The sequence below is a fragment of the Dermacentor silvarum genome, chromosome 8, assembly GCF_013339745.2.
Source record: "Dermacentor silvarum isolate Dsil-2018 chromosome 8, BIME_Dsil_1.4, whole genome shotgun sequence".
NCBI lineage: Eukaryota > Metazoa > Arthropoda > Arachnida > Ixodida > Ixodidae > Dermacentor > Dermacentor silvarum.
Window position 1 is genome coordinate 55,150,263 of NC_051161.1, and position 16,545 is coordinate 55,166,807.

The following is a 16,545-nucleotide window of genomic DNA, read 5'->3' on the forward strand; positions in this document are numbered from 1 at the left end:
CAGCTTCGCCCTGAAACCTATTTGATTACCTCTGCGCGAACCCAGGAGCGAGCATTAAGAAAAATATGACTCCGTAGAAACAAGAATGAACGACGAAGAAGGAAGAGGGGGAGGAGTCCCTCGTACTTAAACGAACTGCCCTATGCCCGCATGCGCCTCGGCCATTAAATGCGCACGCATTTCAAGGTAATAGCGTGCAACATCGCTGGAGTTGGTCGGATCCGATGCATCGCCGATATACGTAGCCAAGGAAGAGCCAGTTTGGAACCTATGCGAAGCCGATCGGGGGCTGCTGAGTTCTACAGGCTGTTCGCGTGTTTTGGCACGAATTGCGACGTGCATTGCAGGCTGACAGGAGCACGGAAAAGGACATTCACTCATGCTCATCATCAGGCAAATGCTCACACATGCGCATGCATACATGCATACCTTGATGACCATGCATAACGACTTAGAATTAGGCATCCACGCCGCTCTAGTTACTACCCCCTTGCACTTTCTCTTTCTGCCAGGTACCGATGTCGATCGTACACCACTTTTGTTCAAAACGGAGTTTCGTTACGTCAGGTCTACGTCGCGTATACGCTACCCGGAGCCGACCTCACGTAACGAACGACCAGCTTCCTGATCAGCGGTCGGCGAGTCTACAGCGTCGCCAGCACTGCACACTTTTCGCGAGGCATAGCAAAAACCTCTGGCGCCTGGTATGCGGGGATACCAACGGCGTTTTAGCTTCGTGACGATTTGACTAATTACCGGCCCGAGCAGAAGAAAACCGGTTTCCCAGCTAGACTTCTCTGCGTGGTGGCGGAACGCGGCGGCGATGCCACGCCCGCATCTCGCGCCTGGGCTGAGAGAAAAGAGCGCTCTTTTATTGAAACAATCCCATCAAAATTCTTCTCGGAACGAATTCATCACCGACCTCCCTGCCGATGGCGGCGGGGTGGCGGAGAAAATACGTTCCGGCTCCTGCTGGCTGCTTCCAAATTGATTAGGCGGAGCCCGAGACGCGTTCCTATAGCTATAGGCTTGTTTTACGGCGCGTTCTTCATTTACTGCAGATTTCTTTTCACTGCTGCGCAGCGCAAGCACGGGCAGGGTTACCCGCTTAACGATTGATGGGTTACTTGAACCTCAGCCTCTGTCGAACATTGTGACTACAGTGTTACTGGTTTCTTACACGTGTCTCCCATGTCAGCAAGTATAGAAGCGACGCCAGTTCAAAGCGCGTGGCTAACCGTTTAACAAGCCCTCTCCGATTCGTACGGTGTGCCACTCCGTTTGTGTCACTGAGCCCATCGTGTTAGTTGGGAAAACAATAATGTAAATTAGAGTCCCTAGGTAACTTTTATTTAAGAAAACGTTATTAAGGAATTCTGGCAAAACCTTTTTGACGCTTGTGCCGACGAGATTGGCTTGGCATAAAATTCTCAAGTATGCAGAGCATGCCGTTGGGGCAGGTAAAGTTTCTGTACCTCGTGATAAAGTCGTAGCTTCTTTCTATCGTACAATAAGCGGGATCTACGTGCGAACTATATTTTAACCCCCCAATCATGAAACGTCTGAAGAGCAGGGAGTTCAATGTAAGCTTAAGCACCCGATGTATACAAAACGCGCTTCATGGTTCTATGGGCAGAACGACAACGAAGATGGTCATCACTGTGGCGAAGACGACGACGCAGGGTTTTCAGTCTAAACTATCCGCCACCTTGACGTCTGTATGGTGTGCGTTTCAATCCATCCAGTGTGGCCAATTCCCCTCGTGGGTACGAGCCATGTTTTGGGCAACAACAACAACAACTTAGAAGTCTTCTTCATACTTTGTAAATAGTTTGCAATTACATTTTCATTCATCTGTCTACGTGTGGCAATATAAATAGTCGTAAACATTGAGCCAAAAAAGTTATACAGGATGACGGTCTTTGATGGAAGCTATATTATATCTCGTGAACTGCGGCACCTGTTGAATCGTGAAACGCTTTCAATATAAACAGCGCATAAAGGGAGAGAGAGAGAGAGAGTATAAAAATATGAAAGAAAACAAAAGTTGCCAAGGCAGTGTGTCACGATACCGCCTCTCGTCTTTGTTGTATAACAGCTACACATGTACGAGTGTCCGTCTCGATGCTCGCGTGCTTCGTCCTAACATGCGTCCCGGCGTGGGATATTCTCGCGTCGTGTGCGGAGGGTGGCGCTCGCGGCGTGGCTGCTGCTGCTGTCGTTTGCGGAATGTGGACGCGAGCCAGGCCGTGTCGTGTCGGGCGTGAAGTGGCGACCGAGGCAAACAGCAACGCATGTTATGCCACAGCGCGTTGGCTGTCGAAGTCCCCGCCGCCACCCCCTCCCGTTCCTCCCCTCTTCATTGGAGGCTTCGTGATCGATGCGGTCCGGTGCCCACAGCGAGGCTGGACCGCTCACGCCTTCGAGGCGCCACGGCAGGCGCGGGACACGGCGCTTAATCACGGTGCCCCGACGCATGCGCATTCCCTCCCACCATCTTGCGTTTACGCCACCCCGCCTGCGTCTCTGTCTAGGCACTGTTCGACCCCGAACCCCCAGCTCCCAATCAGTGGCGAGCCTCCACTACTCTACACCGTCTATTAAATATCGGTTGAAGGAAGAAAGAAAGTAAGAATGGAAGAAAGGAAGACCACTCAGTGTGAAATAAATAAAGAAAGAGGCAGTGAAAGAAGCAAAGAAAGGACAAAAGACCGGGTGGTCGCGCTGGGACAAACCCGGTCGGGGTCTTGTGCGGACGACACTCCGATAAGGGTGACAATTTGGCCAAGTTGGTTGCGGTCATGTTGGTTTGGCCTTTAGCGCGAACAGACAATAAGACAAGAACACAAGAACACAAATTTTGGAGGACACGCGTAGTGCTTTAGGTGTCTTGATTTCATTTTCTTGTGTGTTTGGCTGTTAGTGAGTGTTAAAAACACATTACGGAGGTATTAACACAGCTCCGCAGGCAAAGCTGGGCTAATTTCCGCATCGACGATATCCGAAAGACGGTGTCTGACGGTATCTGAAAGACGGCAAATACGACGTAAAATTATAGGGCGATCAAATAGGGAGCGATTTGACGCGCGTGTTACGCTGATTAGATATCACAAATGAAGAAAAAGTCGGGAAAAAGTAAGGAAATGCCTAATGCGAACCCTCTAGAGTAATCAAATGCGTTGATAGGAGATAAATGAGCTATTGTGACCGTAAGACTGCGCGTTGTTCAGTATTATTCAGACTGGCGCATTCAAGGACTTGCATTGTCAGATCCGGTGGCTAGATCGTCAGGGTCTCCGTGGAGGTTGTTTCATTTACCCTGGCGAAAGCAACGCGTGATAGCAAAGTTCTTTAGCGGATCGCTGAGTCCACCCTCATCGTATTTTAGTGCATGTCAGTAATCCCACGACTGTAAGTTATCCGTGAGACCTGAATAGGTGCACAGAGGCTGTGTGTTGCTATGAAGTGACTGCATGGAGTCATAGAGAGGCGGCGTTATTAGCGGATAAATAATTAGCGGAGATTCCGTAACATGGGTACGCGATATCAAACTTCAAGGGCGCTAAAGAGTAACGCTTAATCACTTTAGACTGGTGAATTATGCTTTTATAACTGCATTCTCAATTATCTGGCAGAAAAGGGTCGGCTATTAAGCATTTAGATGGGAAAGTGAACGAGTTGGTAGGCGTTTATATTGAAGTTTGCGCAGCGTTCGCACTGGGACGAATTACACGGAAAGTATGCAGGACATGCACCGACTCTCAACTCATTTTCATTCAGAAACACACAACGAAAGAAAACGAATAGAACTTAGTTGAAACACGTGATAATAAAGAAACCGCGAAACATTTGCAGACTTGAAAGCGTACTATCAAAAGCCATGCGCACCAGTGGTACTCTATCTTAGGCTGCCACCACTTGCTGATCAAATATTCAAATTATTTATCCCAAAGCAGTGTTGGTGGCACACTCACGCAGAGTTCCGCTTTTTTTTTTTTTTTTTTGTCTAAAATGAAAGGCTTCAGTTATTTCGCGCGCATAGTGCCTCGATAGCACCATTGTGTATTTGAAACGCCGAGTAAAAAATACATTCCCGGCAGTGAACCGCTGAGTGAGACAGCTCATTTTTCACTTTGGCTTGTGTATCCTTTTCCGGATGATAACGAGACCTGGTCCACGATGCCAACTTCGCAATCGACGAAGTTAAGCACATGCCTTTTGTCACACCCATTTTGAGGCCCCTTTAGCAGGTTGTTTTGCTTTTCGTTCACTTCGGCACACATTCTAGCGAATTTGTTGGGCGAAGAGAAGACGACGTGCACTCCATAGTGCTTCGCAACGTTTTTAGACCACGTGGAAGCTGCATGCGTCAGGAATAACTGCGCACCTTTTTGACTTGCGATCACTTTCGTTCTCTCCTGCCGGCTGTTCCTTCGTCCTTGTGGACTTCATGCTTATTTCTCGGGCTTTAGAAATAGTGCAATCAGAGAAGCCTGTCCGCCTTAATCCACCTACTTGTCCCTCGAAACTGAGAGAGAGAACAATCTTTGATGGTCTGAGAGTTAGCATAGAAGCCGATGGAGCTTCGACAGCGTTTCTGTGTGTGTGTGTAAAAACTTTTTATTTACAAAAGTCCTGAGGCTCGACTATTTCTGTGTCATTATTTTTACTTACTTGTGATTACCCTTGTCATTTTGTTCGGTAAATTTCTTAGTGGCCCACAGAAACAAACGCTTCCAACAAAATGATTCACTTCTTCGCAAGGAAAGAGAAAAAAAAAAGAAAAAATGCTGAAGACAAGACACAAGCAGACTTCTTCCCACAACACTTATCAATGTGGTGAAGCCACCTTTAGACGGGTCGGGTTCGCACTGGCGGGCACCATCGAATTAACATTGTAGGAGTTTACATGCATTGTCTAACGCCTCTGAATGAACTATCTTATTGACACAGATATGCTTGCGATGTATAACAAAAAGAAAAATGCATACAACGAATGTATAGCAGAAAACACGAGAAATGTTGGTGGCAAAGCTTTAACCCCGCCATCTCCCCTTTTAATTTTTTAAACATTTATTCTGCTGAGCATGTATACCAGTTGCATCGACAGCAGAGAGAGACTTAAAATTCATAGACCGATGGAAAAGGTTGGCGCCACAAAGCACGGGATATCGGTTAACTGAACAGACGCGGAAATGGGAAGGAGATGGCATTAATGAATTGCAGTCCACGATGTTAGCTAGCTACTGAATTAATTCATTCATTCTCTGAAGGCTGAAGCACTGAGGAGAGAAAGGTGGCTTTACTATACTAACAAAAAGCAAATTGAGCAGCAGTGTCATACCAAAAAGAAATACAAGAGAAACATGCACAGAAGCACTTGTCTTACACAGTAATATCAGTAAGAGGCACCTACAATGCGAGTCGACGATTGGATTAATGTTTAACTCTTAAACGTTAATATTGGTATATTGATGCACACCAGAAAGAGGTTGAATAAAAGTGTCAGGTGGCATCCTCCGTCATAACCACCAAGGGCCCATAGTAAGCCAAGAGCGTGAGTGCGTCGATGATGTTACTGACCATCGATTAGGCTCAAAACTACAACGTTTCATGATGCGTTCGACGCCTCGACGATGCACGCGATAAAAAAAAAAATCCACACCCCATTGCGCAAGTTCCGGAGAGCCCGCCCCTATATCGACATTCAGCTTCATACAAATCATGCGCGCGACCCAACTCCGCGGTCAAATATTCACGTCACAACAGACCGCGCGGTCGTGTCATCGGGGTTTATATTGTGTATATAAAGCGCACGTTCACGACGCTAGCGCTGGTCGAGCCTGGCGTGTACGTTTGTATACGCATGGCGCTTAGAGCAAGGTCGAGCTGCCGCTTATTCGACTACGCTGCTGCTGCCGCCGCTATAGTGCACATCCAGCAGCTGCCGCGAAGGGTGCAGCCTCAATACAGAGTGGGTTCCTTCTTCAAGCTCAGCAAAGGGATTAGGCGGTTTACGCCGGGCCTGAGGCGAGCTCACTGCGGGACACCGAGGCATTCACTTTTCGCGATGCCGCGCGCTCGCGAATTGAATAATAATAAAAACAAAAAAAGGATAAAGAACAAAAACAAAATACGGGCGGCATGCACGGTTGACTTCACGCTCGCCCGCCACGAGTTCTCGCGCGTATAATCCGACGTCACGAACGGTTGGCCACGCCGGTTTGCTTCCAAGGGCACCAACGCCATCGCCGCTGCATCACGCGGGTGAGCCCCTTCTCCACCTGGACGGGCGCATCCGTGCGGTGCAACATATCACGACGACGCGCATCGGCTGTCCCTTTCGATTGGCGGGAAGGGGCGCATTGACGTGAACCCGGGAGGGGCCCCTCCTCTTGGGTCCTTTAAGACAGCGGCCCCATGACGTTTTGTGCGCGCCACGGCCCCCGCCATCCGGAACCTTGGCGCGTTACGAGGCCTGACCAATCATCCCGTGGATGATCTACGCACCCTGGAGAACATTGACCACTTATTGTGCCACTGTCCTCAATTTGAAGCAGAAATGCAATCTACGTTCAGAGTATTCAGGAGACTCGATGATCGTCCTCTGAGTGAACAGACTACACTAGAACACCGTCCCCGCCGATCATCGGCTCAGAAGGCGGTGAAGGCTTTCTGAAAACGTCTGGTTTGCACGAGTGCCTTTGACTCTGTAGAACTGTCCGTGCACATCTCTATACCTCCTCTATCCCTCGCCCTTCTTTCTCTTCCCCTTCTCCCTTCCCCCAGCGTAGGGTAGCCAACCAGACTCTTGACTGGTTAACATCCCTGCCGTCCTTTTATCTCTCTCTCTCTCTCTGAAGGCCTGAATGATATACGGAGAAGTACGCTTCTCCGCATTGCACATTTGGTGACCTTTTGGGTTCAAATGAACGTTAATTTTGCTAGTTGCACGTGCTGGTGCTAATCTCTTTCTTGCGCTGTGGTCTCGCTTAACGCTTTACTAATGCTTTCTACGTTATGAGACAAGCAAAGTGTACTAGTGTACGCGTCGGTTGCTAAAATGACTACACTTCCATTAGTTGTAGAAAAAAGTGCTTCGCAAGCAATTATGAGAAGCGTGGGTCTAGTATGTTAGGCGCGTTGATATGTACACACCATTACTCTGGCTACCTTCCCTTCATTTTGCAATGTCCTTTGGGCAAATTAGGTATACGAATAAATATTACGGCTCAGTGGTTATGCAGTTCTGATCTTCAGCACTAGGTCGCGGGTTCTATTCCCGTTATTGGTGGCTTCATTTTGATGGAAACGGCTTGCAATAACGCATACAAGGATTTAGGTGCATACAGAGAGCATACACAGATTTAGGTGCACGTTAAAAAGCCACAGGTGGTCGAAATTAAACCACACTACAGCATGGGCGCTTGCTCGCTAGGGTCCACACGGATGTCTTCGTATATACGAAGCTGGTATTCCCCTAAGTGAAGGAACAGTACTGTGTCGCTTACGCATGAGCGTTGCATGCATTCACGAATGTATACTGATTCTTGATTGGGATGACCGATCACGCCGAATGCGATGCCTTTAGTGGCGAAGAAACTGTAGAACTTCTTTTCTGCGTGGGCCCGATGTTAAGTGCATATGACATGAAGAAAAAAAAAAGAGACAGCGAGAGAGAGAGAGAGAGAGAGAGAGACCTAAATTAAGGACTTATCCTACGCACCGCTCTAAACTTAGACGGAAGACCTGTTTCGTTGGACAAGATCTTGGGACTATGGTCTCGCATATCACAGCTGCAGAAGGCCACAAAACGCAGCTTCGATTCCTGAAGGCTGCAGGACTAAGCAACCGTCTGCGATAGAGCTCAGAGAATTTCGATTACGTCGGCGTCCTCAACACTAGGCTTTCTTTCCACCTCTTACTCTATTCCTCATCGTATCCCCTTGCCCTAGTGTAGGGTAGCCAGCCGGGCTCAGGCCTGTGTAAACTACCCGCCTTTTATTTATTCTCAGCCCAATGTGCGGCACCTGTCGGTGCGGGGAAACCATCGAGTGCGAAGCACTTTAGGGGCCCGGGCTGTCGGCGTGTAATGTGATCCCATGTCGTCGTGGTCACGCGCAACAACAGGGTCAAAAAAAGTTCAGAATTGATCAAAACTGGTTCAAAATAAACTAACATGATTCAGAATAATGTAAACGATAGAAATAATCAAGCATTAGGCGCATTAATTAGCAGAAACTCGTGAAAGTCTTGTAATGTGATCTCATGTCGTTGTGGTCACGCGCAAAAACAAGTTCTTGAAACAGAAGTCAAAACAAGTGCAGAGTTGATTAAAACCGGTTCAAGATAAACTAACATGATTCAGAATAATTTAAAATAAAGAATAATCAAACATTAAGCGCATTAATTAGCAGAAAATCGTGAAAATCGTTTCCCAAACGCCAGTGTGGTACCACCGCAGCGCAAGAGAGGGCGCCACCACCCCACAAGCGCTCGATTCCTTCTCACTCCAGCGCAACTCCAGCACCCGATCAGCGCGCGCCGGGTGGCAGGAGAGAAGGAACAGGAGCTTTATAAGCAGTTGGCGCGCTCCGGAACTTCCTTTGAGCCATGGACGCCGAGCTGCAGGCGCGCATCGAGCTGACAACGCTGGCGCATCACTGCTTCGCAATTCCTCAGTTTTCACGTTAGTGGAGCTGCATTAGCGCTGGATTTGAACTACACAAGCGCATGATTTTCATGAAGCCCGATTTAGTCATTACCGAATTAAATTTTACGCGTAGCGGCAACTGTGTTCCTTCCATTTTGTAAGAAGAGTGAAATAAAGTGGCATTTTGCATGAGTGGTCGCTTCCAGAAAGCTGCGCGCACGCAAGGAGACTGCACAACAAAATTTTGTGTACCTGTCCTCGCTACGACGTACAACGCCTCTCTCTCTCTCTCTCTCAGGACAACTTCAAACCGATTGGACTTGAGACCGTTCTCTGAGTCAAAGATACTCGGACCGTGGCCACACCCGTCACTGGCACAAAAAGCGATTCGTGCACTAGTGCACTACTTTATGTGCACCGGTTGAAGAGACCGGTTATAGTGTCCCTGTGCATCCTCCCGCGTGCACTCCAGCGCTCACTCTTTTCCTCTTTCAATTCCCATTTTCCTTACCCCCAGTGTAGGGTAGCAAACCGGACGCTCGTCTCGTTGACCTCCCTGCTTTTCCTCTCCTTGCTCTCTCTCTCTCTCTGTCGTATAAGATGCGTTGGAGTTAAATTCGACCTACTGTCCTCTGAAGTAATGCTGATTGTATGCGTTATCTGCGTTCTCAATTTTTCCATTCTCTTACGTATTCATCGTTGCATTCTGCGTTAAAATGAACTTTGTGGCGTACTTGTTTCCTTGTACACAGTGATCCATTCATCGTTGCATGTGTTCATCTATGTTTGTGTTCGCAGCTTTCGCATGCTTGTGTTTCATGCCTCGTGCCCGCACTGTGTCTTCGCAGCGAGCCGGGAGGCGGCGTTCGCGCACGCAGTGGCGGCGGCCGGCGTGGTGCACGCCGTGTCCCGTGCCTGCCGCGACGGGCAGCTGGGCAGCTGCGGCTGCTCGGGCGAGCTGCGGCCGGACAACCTGCACCGCGACTGGATCTGGGGCGGGTGCGGCGACAACGTGGCCTACGGGTACCGTTTCACCGAGGGATTCGTCGACGTGCGGGAGCGCGAGCAGAACCACCCGCGCGGATCGCTGGCCCAGGGCCGGAAACTCATGAACCTGCACAACAACGAGGCTGGCCGAAGGGTACGTGTACGCACACACCTCGCACCGACGTCAGTGCAGCAGTGTCCGCAGTTATAAGCGACAGCTGTATCAGAACCAGACGCGTACACGTTGCACACACACACACACACAGAAAAATGTTACCGACTAGAATTGCGGTTAATTCTTTCAAAACAATGCAATTTATTACCGATTACTGACCCACGAAAGTACTTCAACAATCAGCAAAGAGTAATCGATTACTCTAACGTTACTTTCCTCGCTACTTTTATTAGCATTGTACAAATACAGCAAATAAAACGAGCTGGCCTGGCACGTTCAATGCGTCCTCTGCAGCCATTCACACGTTGGTTGAGTTACTGTATATGGCTCCCGCAGGGGAGCCATATACAGTAACTCATAGCTGAAGTAATTAATGCCCCGTGAAAAATGAGCTAAACGTTGGTCTGAAGAACGTCAAGAAGATGGAATGGGCTCCCGCGGTCAGTAAAACATTAATTCGATACATTTTATCCTAATTAAGATGCTAGATTAATAGACCCACGATGTGAACAATATGATTTATTATTGCAATCGTCCTGTTGTTGTTTCTAAGTTTTCTAAAACAATATTTATAAAAACAACTCCGGATACAGCTCGAGACACAATGATGGACATTGAAAGAGACTTATAGTCAGTTCAAAGTTTTACCCGTCTACATCATACGTACAAAGTGCATATCATTGTAGACTTCGGTGCTTTTCTTTCGTCTCTTAATGCTATAGGTGGAGGAGCCAATTGTTAACGTACCCTGTTACTTCGACACATTCTGTTAACAGTCGATTAAACTTCTAAGGTCCCTACGCGTGGCCTCACCTGCTAGTTTCTTGTCACTCAAATTAGTAACCTGTTACCGGACGTTCACCTAAATTACAGCCCAGTCTTCCCACCTAAATTACACCCCGCTTTTAAATGCCTCTACAATTACGTTACATCAGTGAGGCTTCATTGACACGTCCACGTACAGCAAGTCTGTCCTGACGCGGAATCCCTCGATAGCCGCGTGGTGTACCCAACGGCAGCGTTACAGGTCCCTGTTCTTCTTCCAGCATGCCTTGCGCATTCCATCCGTGGGTAGCAGAGTTCGATAACAGCATCACTTTAAAGCGAACAGCATTCTTCGGCTCTTTCGCCCTGAAGCTAGTGAGCGCTGCACGAACAGTGGAAATATAGCCCGGTAGGCGCGAGTAACTGCATTCCTTGCTGACGGCTGTGCTACTTCACTCCGTCTGTTCAGTCATCCTTCTGTTCAGGCCCAACCACATGTCGCTAATTGAACGCGCCTGGCTACGGATCACGCGTCTGCGAGGCCGTGCGTATTTGTCCTATACGCGTCTACAAGGGTAGACGCGCAGGCCGCGCGCGCATCACGTAGTACTTGATTCTGAGCGTCATTTTTGAGCGTGCGCGACGCAAGGGGAAGCCTTTGGCCAGCATGTAAACTTCCGGCGCGGGTTTTGAAGGACGTTATGGATGGTTTCGGAATCGTGCTAAAGCGCCGGTAGTCACCGTTGGTTCCGTGTCGCACAAAGACGATGAACGCTTGAGCTTCGCCGTTAAGAGTGGAACGCGATAGCATTTCGAGCCCCGATCGCATCGCATATTCCTTTATGAGTAGGCTTCACTGCAACAGACAACGTGGGAAAGCCAGCTTACAAAGTCCAAGCTTACACCGATCCCCTTAAAGGCGGCTTCACTTTTAAACCCACATGCATTGCTAGGAAGACATTTTTACAGGGTCAATACAAGCCGTAATATATAAAAATGCGAAGGACCTAGAGCCTTTTTCATTGTTTTATTAATTGTTTGCTCTTGCCCCGAGGCGCGCGCGCGTCCGAAACGTATTAGACAGGCTAAGTGCCAGTTTGACCTGCCGTAGGGTGCCTACATGCAACGCCGTTTTAAAACGGCGTTGCATGTAGGCACCCTAACCTGCCGAGGAGGCGCGCGCCATCTGGAAATGCTGGAAAAGGGGTTAGTGTTTGAGTTTCTTTGTAACAGAATTATGTTTTCTCGTACATTCAAATTACAATCCGACGCTATAATGTCTGTAGGTTGTGGTTAAGTCGTACTTTACGATTTTTCTGACGCATTTTATTTTGAGAAATTCATTTAGTTCACCAGCGCCTCTGCGCCACGCGGAGGGCCTGCGCGGTCGGAGTGGCTAGGGATTATTTTCTTAGACACCGACGCCGGGTTTTGTGCGACACGGGGCCCTTAACGCGTTAATAATGACACGCTGGTCGCCCGCGTTTAGGATCGGCCTGCCCTTTGGCCGGCGAAAGCACATGCACTCCAAGAATAAGCACGTGACGAGATGCTTGCGGGCCGAGGAGGGTGCCAACGCTGCCGTAACAGGCAAGTGCTCAAAAGTTTGAACGGGTGTCACAGGTGGGGCCCTCTCAATCGCGATCGAGCCCGATCGGGATAAGATTTCTCGATCGCGATTGCCTCTCATGCGCAAGTTATGAATAAGTTTTCCTCAAACCCAAACACGAGCGCTTCCCTCGTAGGTGAACTATAGCATCAGTGTGCAACTCGCAATGAAGCGCTCCTTGCGCGCGTGTCGTACGTGTGGCTGCTCGCCCTTCAGCTTCGTCGCACGCGTGCGGACTCGGAGACGCGTACGCTCATGTGTACGCGTAGCGAGACGCCTATCACGTGCTCCGTGTGGTCGGGCCTTTAGCCGCTTGCCATGAGAGTGATGTGCTTGTACCGTACGACACAATCTTGAGGGGCTAACGCTTTCACTGTCCTAAAACTTGTGAGTGTACATGTGGAACTAGGTATGTGCCCACGCATTCTTGACCAATCGCCCAGAATGGGTATCTGGCAGTGTGAAACAAGGGGTGTAGACGCCTTAAACGTATTTACGTACGTGTCGTACTTAAGTGTACATATACCTCTCATTTTTTTCCCCCTCGACAAGCATCTTACATCGCTCTTTGTCCTCCTGACACATACAGCTAACAGCTGCAGGTAACAAGAATGTGCTCGTGTCATGCTGCTGCTACCTCGACTAACGCAAACAAGCGTCGCGCCATTCAGATTCCAATTAATGTTGTCTTGCATCTGCGTATTTCCTTTTGTCACTTGTTGGCTTCCCCCGTGCGTGGTAAAAGCGCACCTGCTCGCTAACAGATACACTGTTGTTATATTGCACACCGTTATAGGCACGCTGTTAAATCCTTTCATACATCTATATAAAACGCATACCAGGAGGAGTGGCTGGTTGAGTCAAAGCTTCGGTGCCTCCTAGTTATCTCCACCTGGCTAGCTAGCCAGCCCGTCAGTAGATTGGGATAGGTACTAGGCGCAGAAGCAATCCTTCGCCCATTTTATTTATTACTTTTTCGTTCTCAGACGGGCCCCCGTTCACACACGCGCTCGAACCGTATTCACACCTCTCGCATAGACGACGTCCGTCGCTCCGTATATGCACACAGAACGGACTAGACCCATCAATCAACCGAGTCGGATCGCCCAATCAACGTCGACCCAGAGGCGACAAAGAGACGTGTTTAAACGTTTCACGGCCACACGGGGGCGCGCGTGAATCTTCGCGAGTTGGAAGGAATAGAGAAAGAAAGAAAAAAAAACAAAGAAGGAAACTAATAACTAAAAGAAAGAAGGAATGAGAGTTACTTCTGCATGCAGTATACATGTATAGTGCGTGTATATTCGCTCGCGCATGCAGGCCCGCGAGCCGCAAAATGTCTACGGTCTTTTTTTCTCTCGCCTTCTTCGCTCCTCCGGCCCCCACGAGAGCAGGTGACAGACCCGAAGGGTATACGAGGTCTACGGTGGTCCAGGAGCGCCTGGCTCGCTTCGGAGACCGCGGCCAGGAGGAGGTGGCGCGCCGTTTCTTCTTTACTGCAAATGCCTCCGTCGTGAGTTCAACGACTCACCCGGTGCGTTGCAGCGGCAACAGGAGGGCGGCCGTCTCGCGCCACTTGTACGCAGCCTGCTTCTAGAGGGCTAGAGCGAGTTATACGAGAGCGAGAGGTGCACTGCAAGTGGAGGGTGGGGGGGACACACGGCGCGCCGTGATTCATAGTGGGACAAAAATGACGCTTCGGGAGGGCATGCGTTAGTTGCCTGCCAGCATCTGAACCCTTACTACTGATGCTGCTGCTTCTGTTGCCTTTATACACACATGCAGGCTGTGCCACTACTCGGAACTGGCTTTCCTTCGGTTTAGTTTTCTCTGTTTTGAAACTGGCAGTGTCGGTATATATACAACTTTGTGGCCCGCATATCTGCATAACAACACAGCCGGAGGGCAGGGCTGTCCTGGAGAGGCTTCTCGTTTTCTTGCTTTCTGGTTTCTTTCCTTCTGTTTTTCTTTTTTTTTTTTCTTTCTATTCCAGCTCCTGCTCAGTATCTCGCCGCCGTCTTCGGACACACTCGTTCCATCGTCGACGACAGTGTGTAAAACTGAAATACGACGATCTGCCTTGTTGTGGATATAATACGGGTGCGCCTCATGAATACGCGCCGATTGTGGTAATGCCTTGACCCACAAGCACCTTCCGTTCGTTCTTTTCTTTTTCTTCTTTCGTAGATTTTTTTTTCTTCGCGTTGTATAGCTGACGTGCCAGGATTCGAGGACGACGTGCGCGAAGAGCTCGAGCTTCTCGCTACGCCTCCTCCGACGGCGTGCCTAACAAATGGCTCACCGCACGCTCGGATGGAAGAAGGGGCTAAGAATCTCGTAGACACTTCCCTCTCTGCCAGCATCCGATCGCTAAATTTTTAACGAAACGCAGAACCGGAAATGGCGCGCCTGTCCTCCAAGCGTCCTTCAACATTTTCGTTTCGGATCATGCTTCTAAATGAGTACGTAATTTTTCGTCGGGCGCTGTATAACGTCAACCTCAGCCGTCGCAAAACTCATTTAACACAAATGATTCAAACAAGACAAAGCGATCACAAGAAGTTGTAGACTTGAAGTGATGAATGGTAGACGAACACGGGAGACATTAGTTTGAAAGCTACCATGACCATGACCTACCATGAACCTACCCTGAACCTACCCGCAATCCCATATCGACCGTAATGACTTCAGCCTGGAACCAACATTTCCAGAAGGGGACCTGCCTTCTTCAAAGGCCTGACGAAGACAAGTCTTCTCGTCGATAAACGGGCATCTGAATCAGGCACCCGCAGCGTGGTGGCTAAGTAGCTATGACATTCAGCTGCTTTTCACTAGGTAGCGCGTTCTTTTGCCGGCAGCTGCTGCTGCATTTATGATGGCGAAACGAAAAAAAGAAAATAGGTGTGCGTCAAAGAACCCCAGGTGGCCAAAAATAGTCCGGAGCCCTCAAGTACATTGTCTCTTATAGCCCGAGTGTTGCTTTGGCACATTAAAACCAATCAATCCATCCATCCATCAATCAATCAATCAATAAATAAATCAATCAATCAATCAGGCAATCAAGCAAGCAAGCAATCGCTGAGGCTTAATTCTCTTGTTCAAACACTTTAAACACTCGCTTTAAACACTTAGGTAGCAAAAAGGTCTGAAAAAGTGCTGCCTCGTCCGCCGAGTACATCGAGCTTATTAGTAGCTGTTGACGTTTCGTGCATCCAAGGAGAAAAGAACGGCAGGTTTTTCTTCGCTCGGAAATCGCTTCCAGTTTTCATGGCAGCGGCGACGACGTTCGGGAATCGCTCCTGGCTTTCGCTTCCTTTTTCGTGCAGCGGTCCCTGTCGAAAGTCAGCACTCGAGCACGTAAATCCCCAACAGGCCACTCAGAGCCGCACACACACATACACACGGTACGAGTGTTTTGGCTCTCCCTCATCCACGGATACTTGAGCGACCAACCAACTATGACAATTGCGCCGCTCTTCTCTAAGCCCATTCTAGGTTGCGATTCGCGATCTGCCATCCGTGTTCGCCGGGCTGACGAGCATTTGCATATAGCTCGCACTTCGAGTACGCGCTCGCGTTCGGCGTGCCGAGGACGCAGCAGCAATGAGCGAACATGGTAGCACTCGACGATGCTGCCATCATTCGGGACTCGCCACTCGCGTCTTTCTTCCTCCGTATTTGTTTCCCCTTCATGCTGTTTAAAAATGAGGGAGCCGATTCAGAAAAAAAAAAAAAGAAAGAAAACAAGAAGGTAGGAACCAGAGAGGCCCGTCGGAGCCGCAGGAGCGTCAAGCGCACGTTCTAAAGGCTCTCGATCCGTGCTTGGCACGCTAATGAACCGTTGTCAGCAGGCCATCGCATCAGGAGTTCGGACGGGGACGCAGCGGCTCAAGAGTGCGTATACGCCGGGGTCGGGTCGAGCGGTGACGGCGAAGGCGGCCGTTGTTGCGCCGGTGAAAGGGCTCGACGAGCTTCCATCGCGCTTGGGCCTTGGGCGACGTCGTTGAGGGCGCGGCGCGCCCAGACCGTGTGATGCAACAGAGGCGGAATCACGCGCTACTTAGAGGAACCCGTTGGCAGAGCACTGGCGTGCGTGCATGCATGCGAGCAAGCTGGTCTGATCGGCAGGGGCACTGTTAAAGGAGTACTGAGGGGACGTTTTCGACTTGCCTTTCTTTCTTTCTTTCTTTCTTTCTTTCCTTCTTCTTTCTTTCTTTCTTTCTTTCTTTCTTTCTTTCTTCTTTCTTTCTTTCTTAAGGCCCAAGCCTCTTAAGTCATTGAAAACGTACTGGCAAACGTCAGAGCGCCCCAAAAGTTTACTGTAATACTTGTGTCTACGAATCAGTTCCATATTCG

The 16,545-nt window shown here is 49.3% G+C and overlaps 1 protein-coding gene across 1 annotated transcript in view; it reads left to right on the forward strand.

Moving 5' to 3' along the window:
• Window positions 1–16,545, forward strand: part of LOC119461270 (protein Wnt-5b) — an 87,762-nt gene that overhangs the window by 59,790 nt on the left and 11,427 nt on the right. Inside the window, exon 4 of the mRNA XM_037722502.2 lies at window positions 9,502–9,794. Within this exon, the coding sequence (XP_037578430.1) occupies window positions 9,502–9,794 (293 nt within the window). The remainder of the gene's footprint in view (window positions 1–9,501; window positions 9,795–16,545) is intronic.